This window comes from Taurulus bubalis (assembly GCF_910589615.1).
Source record: "Taurulus bubalis genome assembly, chromosome: 5".
NCBI classification, from domain to species: domain Eukaryota; kingdom Metazoa; phylum Chordata; class Actinopteri; order Perciformes; family Cottidae; genus Taurulus; species Taurulus bubalis.
The window spans coordinates 30,143,805-30,156,705 of NC_136593.1; the positions used below are offsets into that span (position 1 = coordinate 30,143,805).

At 40.9% G+C, this 12,901-nt stretch overlaps 1 protein-coding gene across 1 annotated transcript in view; it reads left to right on the forward strand.

The window, feature by feature from the left end:
• Positions 1–4,571: 4,571 nt before the first annotated feature.
• Positions 4,572–12,901, forward strand: part of LOC306736038 (dihydropyridine-sensitive L-type skeletal muscle calcium channel subunit alpha-1-like) — a gene marked incomplete at its 5' end in the record, with an annotated part of 57,434 nt that continues 49,104 nt past the window's right edge. The window contains 5 exons of the mRNA XM_079217618.1: positions 4,572–4,759; positions 5,067–5,172; positions 11,628–11,767; positions 12,056–12,195; positions 12,477–12,629. Of these exons, the coding sequence (XP_079073744.1) occupies positions 4,572–4,759; positions 5,067–5,172; positions 11,628–11,767; positions 12,056–12,195; positions 12,477–12,629 (727 nt within the window). The remainder of the gene's footprint in view (positions 4,760–5,066; positions 5,173–11,627; positions 11,768–12,055; positions 12,196–12,476; positions 12,630–12,901) is intronic.

Here is a 12,901-nt window from a genome sequence, read left to right on the forward strand (position 1 = left end):
CTGCTGTTCCGGTTCTGCGCTGGGGTGCTGGTTCTAGGTGACAGATCTACTGGGATGCCCATGGGACTAACAGGTGACCATTCCAGAATAATGGTGGATGTACTGGAATCTCCATCAGTCAGTAGTTGCAACGTCTGAACTGACTTCTTGTCGTGGTTTCTTGGAAGGACGACCTTTGGCCTTCTAACATTTGAGAGTCTCTTCATGAGCTTGGCAACATGCTCCTGCGAGGCATACATAGTTAACATTAAAAAAATTACAATAGGCTCAAACCTTCTTATATTCTAATTATAGCTTTCGGCAATGTCTTGCTCCATTAGAACTTTCTGTCATGATTTAGCACTGTATGAACAGAAATCTCAGTATTAACATCATACCAGCAACAAGCAAAAGTGACAAAATCTACTCACCCACTCATTGTTTGACGACCTGTCTTTTATCATTGGATAGTAATCCACCAGTCGCTTTGCCATGGCATTCACCTCATGTTTGGTGGGGTATCTGGAGTCCTCTGTGGCTCTTGCGATGGAGATCATGTTAGTCATAGTGTTTCTTATGAGTCGCAGAAGAGCTCCTTGGATAGGGTCACATTGTGCTCGGTCCCCAGCCGTTTCTGTTCAAAGTAGGAGCGTCGACCAGTTCAAGCTCACTGTCTGTGAAGACTATGTATTCTGGGTTTGACATAGTCACAAATTTAGAAGTATTGGCCTCCTCTTTTGAAAGGTCACTGCCTCCAGTGGGGGGTGATTGCTGAATTTCGGGAGCAGTATCCACCTAAAACACATTTACACAAACATTTATTGAGTAACTTTGTCATAGTATGTTCTTACTTGTTAGTTTAAGCATTATCATTTTGGGGATTAAAAAAGCACTTTTTCATTTTATATCCACTGTTGAAATGGACTCAAAGCAGAAATGTCTAAACTAATGACATATTTATGTATATGAACCAGATTTAAACTGTGATATTGGAACAATGTTGTACTGTTAAACAGTTCCAGTGTACTGTGAAAGACAAACCTGGCCTTTTCAACTTTATTTACAACAAGCCATGTAGCGCGCCGCCTCAAGACATTTTCAGGACCAGGAAAGAGGTCTTTGATGTCGTCTCTGGAAAGCGAGGGGAGTAAGTCTTCTCCAATATTAGCAGCTGGAATATAGAACAGTTACAGTCAGGGCCAAGAAACAAAAGGTTATCATTGAATTCCCTCAGATTTTAACATAGCAGGTGAGGACATTTTGCCAACACCCCTTGTACAATAAGCACTGTTTGGACATTTTACACATTTTTCCTATTTTTAATTCAAGAGCAATAAGTCAATTTGACAGCATTTATAAATTACCGGTTCATATATTGAAGCCATGCAAACTACAGTAAGAGTACCAATAGAGCCTTGCTAGATAAAATACATTCACATTTCATGTCAGTTAATATAATTTGTAAAGCTTGATAGACAATTGGCACCACAAATGGCACCTTTAAACAAATGCGTTAGCATACAGATCCTGCCTGTGCACATGCACTGCTTAATCAATTAACCCTTAACGTTTTACAGCCAGGTGTTGCTGTTTTTTCAGCATTTACAGCCCCTAATATTAACAAAATGGACCCAAAGCTTAATTAGACTTAACCTATTTCTAGATGGGAATCATAATGCAACACCAGCCATTTTTTTTTATGTAGATTAGCTGCTAAACTTTAGCCCATTAGCAAATCCACGAATCCTTAAGATAGGTAAACAACGCCAGCACAAGATAAAAGGAACCCCTGTAGCATACCTCTGAGTGTGGCCATTACAACCTCGTCCAGTTTGTCCATATTTTGACTCTGATATCCACAATCGACGTTTAAGAATAATACATTTCGAGCAGCAGCAGGTGACCTCCGGAATAGCTGCTGTTAGCCTAATTCAAATTGCAACGGACTCCAGGAAGAGAAAAAAAAGCGCGACAGGGTGGATTGTACCATCTTCTAAGAGGGAGCGGGGGTGGGCACTCAGCCTAAATGAGTTTATTTTGCATTTATACAAACTATATTCATCTAAATAAGTTCATATTACTTTATAATTATTAAAATCGAGTCACACTCATGTGATAATTGATAAATGGCAAGTCGTTTCTGTCGTCATAAGACTGAATTATGGTACGTACCTTTATCACGTGACATATCACCAGGTCATGGTTCAGACAGAGCAGGGGCAAACGCAGGTCGGACTCCAGCTAGTTAACTCAGGCTAAAAACGGGGGAAATTATTTGGTTTGCTCCTGTCATTGGTCTACAGCAGGGATTCCCAAAGTGTGGTGCCTCTAGGGGGTGCGCGAGAGGAAAAATTTAATGGTGGTCTAATGGTGTAATAATTAATATTAAACATAATTAAAAAAAATTAAGTAGGATTTTTTAATTATAAAAATTCCCTTTGTAAGATTTACATTTAATTGCAATTAAAAACGTACAATTTAATAAATAGATGCACTTCCGGTCCGGCCGCCAGTCTTTTACGTACACACTAGCTAGCCTAGCTTGTGCACCTAACGTCATTTCATTCATTCAGCAACATCCATGAAAATATGTTAAACTGCCTGAAATCAGGAAGCTGTCAGGTGGGACATCTGAAGCTATCAGCAATAAAAGAGGAGAGGGACAGAGAGAGAGGGAGGAACCGGAGGGAGAGAAACAGAGAGGTGCTGGGGAGAGACCGGGAGAAGAAACCGACCGGGAGTCTGAGAAAGAGGAGACGGAGGAGACCGAGAAGGAGGAAGAGATATCACAGACAAACCGGGAGCACAGAGGGCCATCGAAGAGTCAAGGTGAAAAAAGAGGAGACGAGAGTGAGCATCAGACTGGGAAAAAAAGAGGAAACATGATGACAATTGTCTGGGTCTGGGCTTCACTTGGATTGGAATGCAGATTGCCCGAAGCCACAGTGCGTGTTGTGCAGTGAGGTTCTGGCTAACAGCTGTCTGAAGCCTCTTATTTGCGCCGCCACCTGAACACCAAGCATGCCAGTGCAAGTCAGAAGCCCCTTACATTTTTAGATCAAAATTGGAAGAGTTACAAATTTACAATTGCAGTCTCATTCATGTGTTGGGTCTACACCAGGGATTCCCAAAGTGTGGTGCGCACCCCTGAAGCCTCCTTTTTTATTGATATCTGTTTCTGATACTATGCATGTGCCACTCTTTGTTCTTTACGTGGTTACTGTGTTTAAGTAAATAAATGTGAAATGCAATCTGCCTCTGAGCCTGTGTGTGTGTCCTCGCCATCCCTATTGCTCTTTAAAAGTGACGCCTTGTGTCACTGAAATGTATACAGCGGACTAGATCTTGTAACAAACGCCACGCGCGAGCAAACAGTTCTCGCATTGGTCCAATTTTATGCGGCTATAAATAGGCGAGCTAAGCCACGCCCCTTTCGCGGCGCGATCTTTCGGGTCTGGTGTGAACACCCTCGGTTCACTCGCGCGAGTAAACTGCCGGCACGCCGCGTCCGGTGTGAACACGGCATTATGCAGATGATACTTAATTATATCTATCGATTAAACCAGGAAGCTAAACTTCAAGCGTGTCTTAAAGACATAAAAACCTGGATGACCTGCAACTTTATTTTACTTATTTTACTCCGCCGAGAACACCTCAGAAATCAATTATCTGATGATATAGTTTCTCTTGATGGCATTGATCTGGCATCCACCACCACCGTAAGGAATCTCTGAGTTACTTTTGATCAGGACCTGTCCTTTAACTCCCACGTAAAACAAATTTCAAGGACTGCCTCATTTCACCTACATAACATTTAAAAAATCAGGCACATCTTGTCTTCCTTTTTTCCTGTGAAAGTTTTTTTTCTATTTTTTGGGGCTGTTTTTCCTGATCCGATGTGAGGTCCTGGGACAGGATGTTATGTTACAGACTGTAAAGCCCTCCGAGGCAAATTTGTATTTGTGATTTTGGGCTATACAAAATAAACTGAATTGAATTGAATTACATTTGGCACACACATCCACATGATGCAAGAATAAACCGATAACATTTTGGGGGTGAAATGTCACTGTGACCCTCCATCCGTCTCATTCTCGTGAACGCCTTGAGGGAATATCATTACATCCGGCACAAAACTCTACTTGGACTCAAGGATAAACTGATTTAATTTTGGTGGTCAAATAGTTGTCCTATTTATAATGAATTATATATATTTCTTTTCGTGGCCCTTCGCTGTTTGCGTCACACTCACTTCTAAAAAATATCCTATCGTCTGATTATATCTGTGTAAATCTTTTGTCACCCCATCCCATGCTACTACACCCATACTCATTGTCTATATTTATTCTCTGGACCACACAGCTGCTCAGTAAACCAATCCCCTTCAAGAAGAGCGGACAGCTGCCATTCCACAGATATAGACAGAGGAAGAGGGGGAGCTCAGTCAAAGCAGTGTGACAGATGATTGAGTCAAGTTGAGAAGTGTTACGAATGAGTGGACAGAACTAGCCAACAGGACTACTGCATTTAAAAAAGGGACCTTTTGGAATAACACCTCCAATCCAAAGTAAACTTGGTACAAACACTCCGTAATGGCAGACAGCAGCAGTCCCCCATTGTCATCCTACATCATGGACGAGGAAACTCTGAAGAGAAAACAAAAGGAGAAGCTGAAGAAGCTGATGTCGACAGGAGGCAACCCGAGGCCTGCTCGTTCTCTCCTCTTCTTGACACTCAAGAATCCCTTCCGCAAGGCATGCATCAGTGTTGTGGAGTGGAAGTATCCTGCTGTAGTAAAGTGGCCCTCTACGTTACATTTTACAATGACAAACCCTAACCGTAATATGATTGTTGATACCTCACACCATATTCACTGTCAGTAGTCATGACATAGTTTGTCTGGAGTTCTAGTTGTTTAGTATAGTATCATGAGCTTGTTTTCTATACAATATGTATCTGTTTGTGTATCTATACCTCCATGTGTCTTTTTATGTATCTATACCTTTCTGTGTCTATACCTTCATGTGTCTCTATCTATATGTGAGCTACGGCCGTGAGCCTGGAAGGTTCCTATAAATCTCTTTCAGACCTTTTGAAATCATAATCCTGCTGGCTATATTTGCCAACTGTGTGGCCCTGGCTGTGTACTTACCCATGCCTGAGGAAGACAGCAACAACACCAACAGCAACTTGGTACGTCAGCATGCTTGTGTCTGTTATTATAATATTCTGTGGATACTGTGGTGGTTTAGGCCAGTGGTTGCTCCCCTGAGGTGCATTGAGGACAGGCCATATAATGGTTTATTTATTGTATGTCTTTCATAAGGTTTCAACAAACTGTGACATTTACATTATCTACGTTTTCTGTCACATTTGCAAACAAATCAAAATAGAAGAAAGGATCATGAACATGTACATGTATCGTATTGGTAACTTTACCCGTTTAGCACACTTCCCCCATGGGGCCCAGCCTGGGCTTACAAGAGCATAAAAGTACATTTGAGATGCTTAAAACACAATTCAACCATACATATTAACACAACCATGAAGTATTAACGAGATGTCTCGAAAACGACTCAGAGAGAGTTCCCCAAGTTATGGAAATTATGGATTTTCATCGCGCTAGCTTGATGACACGCGAGTAGCGCACCTCTTTGTAAAGCTTAGGACCTTCAGATTCTGCTAAAACCCCACATCTCTTGTCAGACAAAGCCTCAGCAACATATCAACCACACTGCATTCAAACAATGTTTTCCAGCAAAAAAACTGAAATATTACTTACTTTTCAATGAAACGATGTCCACACAAGCTAATTTGGTCTCTAAATGACCACCCGCGTCCGGGTAAGGCCCCTGAATTCTAATGAGAGGCGTTGAAGTTACAACAAGAAAGTGAGGCCATTTAGAGTCTCGGCAGATCTAATACTACGGGTCACAAAATGTGGTACTTGACTTATTTCGAGAGGCTAAAAGGGCTTTCAGTCTCATTTAGATGGCTTTAGACGGCTCCCACTATTAAAGGGAGGGGTCTTAGACCGAAATTGGTCTTAGAATGGTCGAGATAGGGGCAGAAGAATGAAAAATAAAAGATTAATCTGGCAATATTTTATGATTATGAGGGCACAGAAGCATAGTTTTGGTTGATTTAGTGTATATTACTGCTTTATGTGGATGCATTGAACACCATTAGTAATATAAAAGTGAAATAAATTGCGTGTTATATGAAAAAATGTCAATATCACACACAAATCATAGATGCTCCATTTTGGAGATTCGCCTCAACTTCTGTACTAAAAAAATAAATTAAAAAAAAAGCTATCATATGTGTCATTTGAAAGAGGACATTCATCCTGGAAGTCCTATGTTCTATCATCAATCAATAAACCAGTAACACATATACTGCTATATGCACCTCTTAACAAGTCTCACAAGTGTTTTCCGTATATTATACCTTTGGAGATGATTCAAATAGCCCTTGTGTTGAGGAGATAACCCAGGTTTGCTATGGGGATGAAGACCTTGTGTTTATAATGTGCAGGTAAAGACCTGACCACACACTGCATTGTCCAGAGCTCAGCAGTAACAAAAATAGTGACCATCAGAGAATTGTCAACAATTACAAAATGATTTGAGAATCGTCTTAACTTTTGAAATGACATGTAAGTTTGCAGAAGTAATGCAATGCAGTACATGTCATTAGTGTTCCAGGCCGATCAGGGGGGGATTCTTCGTACCTGGCTCAACAAAGTCAATCAAATGTCCTATTATCCAGTTTAAATTACCGAGATGATTGACATCAGGCTAACTCGGTTTCTCCACGGCAGATACGTGCTGAAACAGTCTCGTTCATTCTAACCAGATGTAAGTCATCTGGATAATTGCGCGTGCCCGCTCCTCTTCAGAAGGGGGAGGAGTCAAACACAGATTCCATGATCTTCAAACGCTACAATGGCAAATAAACTCTGAGAAAGAGCGTCTCTTCTCTCCGTGGAAGATGAATTTAAGACCATAATCATGGCAAAGTCTAATGGTGCGTTCACATCCAAAGCGTAACGAATATTCATAACACTTCCTGTTTGTGAATGCAGCATAACGTCGCCTCCGCTGGTCGGGCTAGAGTCACATAAGCATCGCAAAATATCAAGTTAAATACGTCAGTGTTGGGAAAATGTATCGGCTAATTTTAAGTGCCTCATCACCCAAATCAATCGGATTGCATTTATTTAAATGTGCCTGCTGGCAGTAATATACAAATTAATATATACTTATGAGGATATATGTACTGTAAGCGCGTACGTATCATATATGTGTATATACATGTATGTGTAGATTACCATATAACTAGAGGTTTGAATATGTGTATGGGCAGATAAGTACCTTAATGATGTTCTACAATAATGATATGCATGGTGTACTAATAACACATATAATTATGAGCGCTTTCAACACATCCATAAGTTTCTTAAGCGCTAAATAAACGTACATGTCTGTTTCAGACATGTACCAGTCGCAAAAAAGCTCAAGGCTGTGATCTAGTCTGTGAGACACAATGATCCAGTCTGTGATCCAGTCTGCATACAGTATGTGATCCAGTCTGCATACAGTATGTGATCCAGTCTGCATACAGTATGTGATCCAGTCTGCATGCAGTATGTGATCCAGTCTGCATACAGAATGTGATCCAGTCTGCATACAGTCTGTGAGACGAGCGATGCTCTGGTGCGCCTATGGTGTTTAATGTACGATTCAAGGAGGTCTCGGCAGAATTGATTGCACTCGTTCAGGAAGTCATGATGATGTAAGCTTGTACAGGAAGTCATCATGATGTGAGCTCGTACAGGAAGTCATCATGATGATGTGAGCTCGTACAGGAAGTCATCATGATGATGTGAGCTCGTACAGGAAGTCATCATGATGATGTGAGCTCGTACAGGAAGTCATCATGATGATGTGAGCTCGTACAGGAAGTCATCATGATGTGAGCTCGTACAGGAAGTCATCATGATGTGAGCTCGTACAGGAAGTCATCATGATGATGTGAGCTCGTACAGGAAGTCATCATGATGATGTGAGCTCGTACAGGAAGTCATGATGATGTGAGCTCGTACAGGAAGTCATCATGATGATGTGAGCTCGTACAGGAAGTCATCATGATGTGAGCTCGTACAGGAAGTCATGATGATGTGAGCTCGTACAGGAAGTCATCATGATGTGAGCTCGTACAGGAAGTCATGATGTGAGAACGGATCTTGGCGATCTGGAAGAACTCTCTCCCTATAAAACTAAAATAACTAATATCGCTCCTTCATCAAAGAGGAAACTTATCCGGCTAACTCAGTAAACCAGGTACGAAGAATAGGGCCCAGCACACACACTGTCGGGGACTGGGCATGACTGGCGTGTAAACAAACATAATAATCTCTTTGGGTAACAAGCACGAGAATGTAAAAAGCATATCCAACAATGTCTATAAGTTGCTTTTTTATTTAATGATTTATGATCTACATGGAGAAGAATTAGAATCTCTATAGTTGAGGCAGAATTGCTGCTCGACACACAGACTCCCCTCTTGAAAGACCACTAGTGACGATGAAGACAATGTGGCGTCTATGAATAACATAGCCCAATATGTCTATGCAGCCCAGAAATGCTAGGATTAAAATCACTGGGCACCACGACTCAAAGGTAGGTCACCACTCCAATGCTGCCTAGACAGACCAGCAGCTGCACCGGGAACTAGACACAACCTGTCAGCACGACCTTATTGCTGATTGACAAAAGAAAGCTCGCAGGGTTTTCTTTTTCTTTTTCCTTGACTCACCCAGTCTTGCATTATCCTGTCTCCTAAAAATTACGTTCCCCCAGAACTAAAACGCATTCACAATTACGTTTGGCTGAAATGTATTTTCTCCCGGATTACGTTTGTGTTTGTGACGTATTATAAATATATTTATAATCAACGTATGTTTGTGTTATTGTTTTTGTTAGCGGCATGCGAAGAGGGGCGGTGTGAGGCCGGTAACAGCCTGTCGCGCCGGGTCTGGTCTTCTCTGAGTGGGGTTGTTTGGGAATGCAGCCCAAGGTGAGTGGTGAACTCCATCTAGGGCAGAATACCACTGCAGTCAACTCACAGACACTCGGATCTCCGTTGTCAGCAGACACTGAGATTTTAAGAAACACGTTCAAACGAGCGCAGAGATCCACGTGACGTCCGGTTTTCAAAATACTGACTTGGTACATCTTCAGTGTACCAATTCAGACATTTTACAAAGTCCTACATCCAAAAATCAAATTTCTGAATATTTAATGACTGATGAACATGTTTTAACGTTTTGGGATGTAGGACTTGTACCTTTTACAAATCCATCTCAGTCAGTATTTTGAAAACTGGATGTTGCGTCACGTGGATCTCTGCACTTGTTTGAATGTGTTTTCTAAAATCTCAGTGTCTGCTGATTTGACAACGGAGATCCGAGTGTCTGTGAGTTGACTGCAGTGGTATTCTGCCCTAGATGGAGTTTACCAGCCACTTTGGGCTGCATTCCCAAACAACCCGACTCAGAGAAGAACAGACCCGGTGCGACAGGCTGTTACCGGCCTCACACCGTCGGGCAAGCGGTCTTCAGACCGGACCCGTTACCGTCACACCGGCCCTCTTCGCATGCCGCTAACAAAAACAATACCGCAAACATCTATTGCTTCTGTCCATCCGGGGAGAGGGGTCCTCCTCTGTTGCTCTCCTGAAGGGTTCTTCCTGTTTTCCCTGTGAAAGGGGTTTTACTATCTTTATTTGGGGAGTTGTATCACTCTTCTGTAGACGTTAACTAGAGCTTTCTATCACTCTTCTGTAGACGTTAACCAGAGCTTTCTATCACTCTTCTGTAGACGTTGCCCATAGCTTTCTATCACTCTTCTGTAGACGTTAACCAGAGCTTTCTATCACTCTTCTGTAGACGTTAACCAGAAGCTTGTTCTAGCTTCCTCAGGTAGAAGAGCCTCTGCTGGGCTTTCTTCACCAGGTGTGATGTGTTCAGGGACCAAGTGAGGTCTTTAGTAATGTGGAGTCCCAGGGTGTGGTCTTCCTGGATCTCCTGAAGTCCACTATGACTTCCTTATATTATTACTGTTATTATTATTATTAGAGCTCTCGCACCGACAATTGTTGGATCAAGAGAGAAGTCGCTAGAAGAGGGAGAGTGTTAGTGTTTAAATGTTAAGCTATCAGATAACAAACAGGCTAGTAACAGGAAGTGAAATGATACGCTCACTTCCTGTCATTTTGTAGCCATTGCAATGTTGTTATTGGTTTTACAATAGAATATATAGATGGTTTTGTGTTTCTTTATTCGTTATGAAGTTTTATGCGTTAAGGGTCACACACAGATCCATACTGAAAGGGAATATGTATATTACAATATTTGTAGGCTACTTCTCTGTATGGATATTATTTAAAAGATTTTTTTCTGTAAATGTGAAAATATATTTAGTTAGCAAATTGAAAAAAAATCACAAAATCCATACAGACAAGTGGCCTTCTCCATAACGTCTTAAGAGTTTGTTTTAATTAAGGTTAAAATATGAGGAAATTCTGAACGTCACAATATCATTTGAGCTAACTTTCCTTCTAATGTTCTCAAAACCTGGAATGTATAAACACATTAAATCAGACAGGGGACAGGAAGTCTTTACAGGTCAAATATTATATATATATATATATATATATATACATATATATATGTATATATATATATATATATATATATATATATATATATATACATATACGTATATATATATATATATACACATATATATATATATATATATATATATATATATATATATATATATATATATATATATATATATATATATATATAAATAAATAAATAAAAAGCGGTCAGTAAAATCCCATGAACTTTGTCATGGAATTCGGGGTCCTGCTGAACAAGGATCCATTAAAGGTTTCTAATAAGCTCTTCATTAATTGTTTTATTTACAGTTAAAATATGAGGAAATAATGAAACAAAGGACAGATAAGAACATTATTTGATAATATTTTTTGTCAGTTTTTGCCAATATCTTGCCACCCTTCTTGGTGGGTGAATATTATAAACTATCTGTTGTATTGGACATATGTACCTAATAAAGTGGCCACTGAGCTTATACTTTGACAACTGACTGTTTACAACACAACCTATGATCCCAAGAAGATAACCAAGAAGATACCAAGAAAATAATTCATTATTATGAATTATTATTATGAATAATTACTTTGCATGGCTAATTGATTCATTTATTTGACCCAAGGGGAACGCTACTCGACTTGTGTGTCAGTTCAACACCGTGAAGGGCACTGTGTGTGTGTGTGTGTGTGTGTGTGTGTGTGTGTGTGTGTGTGTGTGTGTGTGTGTGTGTGTGTGTGTGTGTGTGTGTGTCTCTTTTAAAATAGACATTCACTGAATACCTCAGCTGAAATTGGATCGGCCAGAAAGCCTTCCAGTGGTGTGAGTTTGTAAGTGACATGAATAGACAGAAACATGAGCAGGGGAGGTGACTTCATCATAACTCGACCACAAGTCTGACGTGTCAGAAGGCTGTCAGTAAATAATGTGGATTCAAACAAAAGCCATTGTGATTGTTTCACAGGAAAGCCTGGAGTACATCTTCCTCCTCATCTTCTCAATAGAATGCTTCCTGAAGATCATTGCCTACGGATTTCTATTTCATACGGATGCTTACTTAAGAAACTGCTGGAACATTCTGGACTTTGTTTGTGTGTCCGTTGGGTAAGTTGATATTTTCCTGTTGAGGCCATTGAGTTTGTAACGTCGTGTTCTGAATGGCCAGATCACTACATGCTGTTCATGTTGGGTCATTGCGTTGAAGGTAGTGGTGAAGAGGTGGTGGTAGTGTTCATTCCAAGAGGGCCGAGGGTTTGATGCTCTTTCTCCATCATCCCTCTACGACCCGGACAATTCAATTCAGAAGGAAAGGATGTGAGAGCGTGGAAGAGTCAGGAGGGATGCTCTCTTTTATGCTCAGAAACAGCCTCTGTGTGTTGCATGTCTCTGCAGCTTGTTCACCGTGGTGGTGGACGCCTTTAACCACCTCAGTGGAGTGGAGGCTCCAGTGGGAGAGAAGGGAGGCTTCGACATGAAAGCTCTGCGGGCCTTCAGAGTCCTGCGCCCTCTCAGACTGGTCTCTGGCGTTCCCAGTGAGTAACTGGTTTGCTCTCATACTTTGAACCACTGAAACTATGTCAACACAACATCATTGTACTAGCATTCTATTTTATTCTTAGTAGTAGTTAATCTTATAGTATTTATATTACTATTAGTAATAAAGGTCTTAGAGTTGTGTGGCAGCCAAAGGCCATAACTCATTTCACTCACAGTTATTAAACGTAGATGAATGAAAAACACAATGTAGCATGTAGCATGTAACATGTAGCATGTAGCACATGCCATTTCATTTGTTTCGTGTTGTCCCCCGAAGGCCTTCAAGTGGTGATGAACTCCATCCTGAAGTCCATGCTGCCTCTTTTCCACATCACCCTGCTGGTTCTCTTCATGGTCACCATCTACTCCATTATGGGATTGGAGCTCTTCAAGTGCAAGATGCACAAGACCTGCTACTACACCGGCACAGGTAGAGATGCAGCACAATGGCTGCAGCCATGAATAATGACATATTTATGATTGCTGGATTGAGGCCAATACGGACCTTATTTATCATTTACTGACAAGATAAAGTGAGATTGAATGTCTTTCTGCCGTGTGCTGTCTTTGCTGTCAGAAACATACCAGAGCGTCGTATAACATTACGTCACTATTTGCACTCACACATTCATTTGTTTATTATTGGTGGCTGTAATTGTTCTACTTCTCCACACTGGACGCAATAAGAGATGGTTTTTAAAA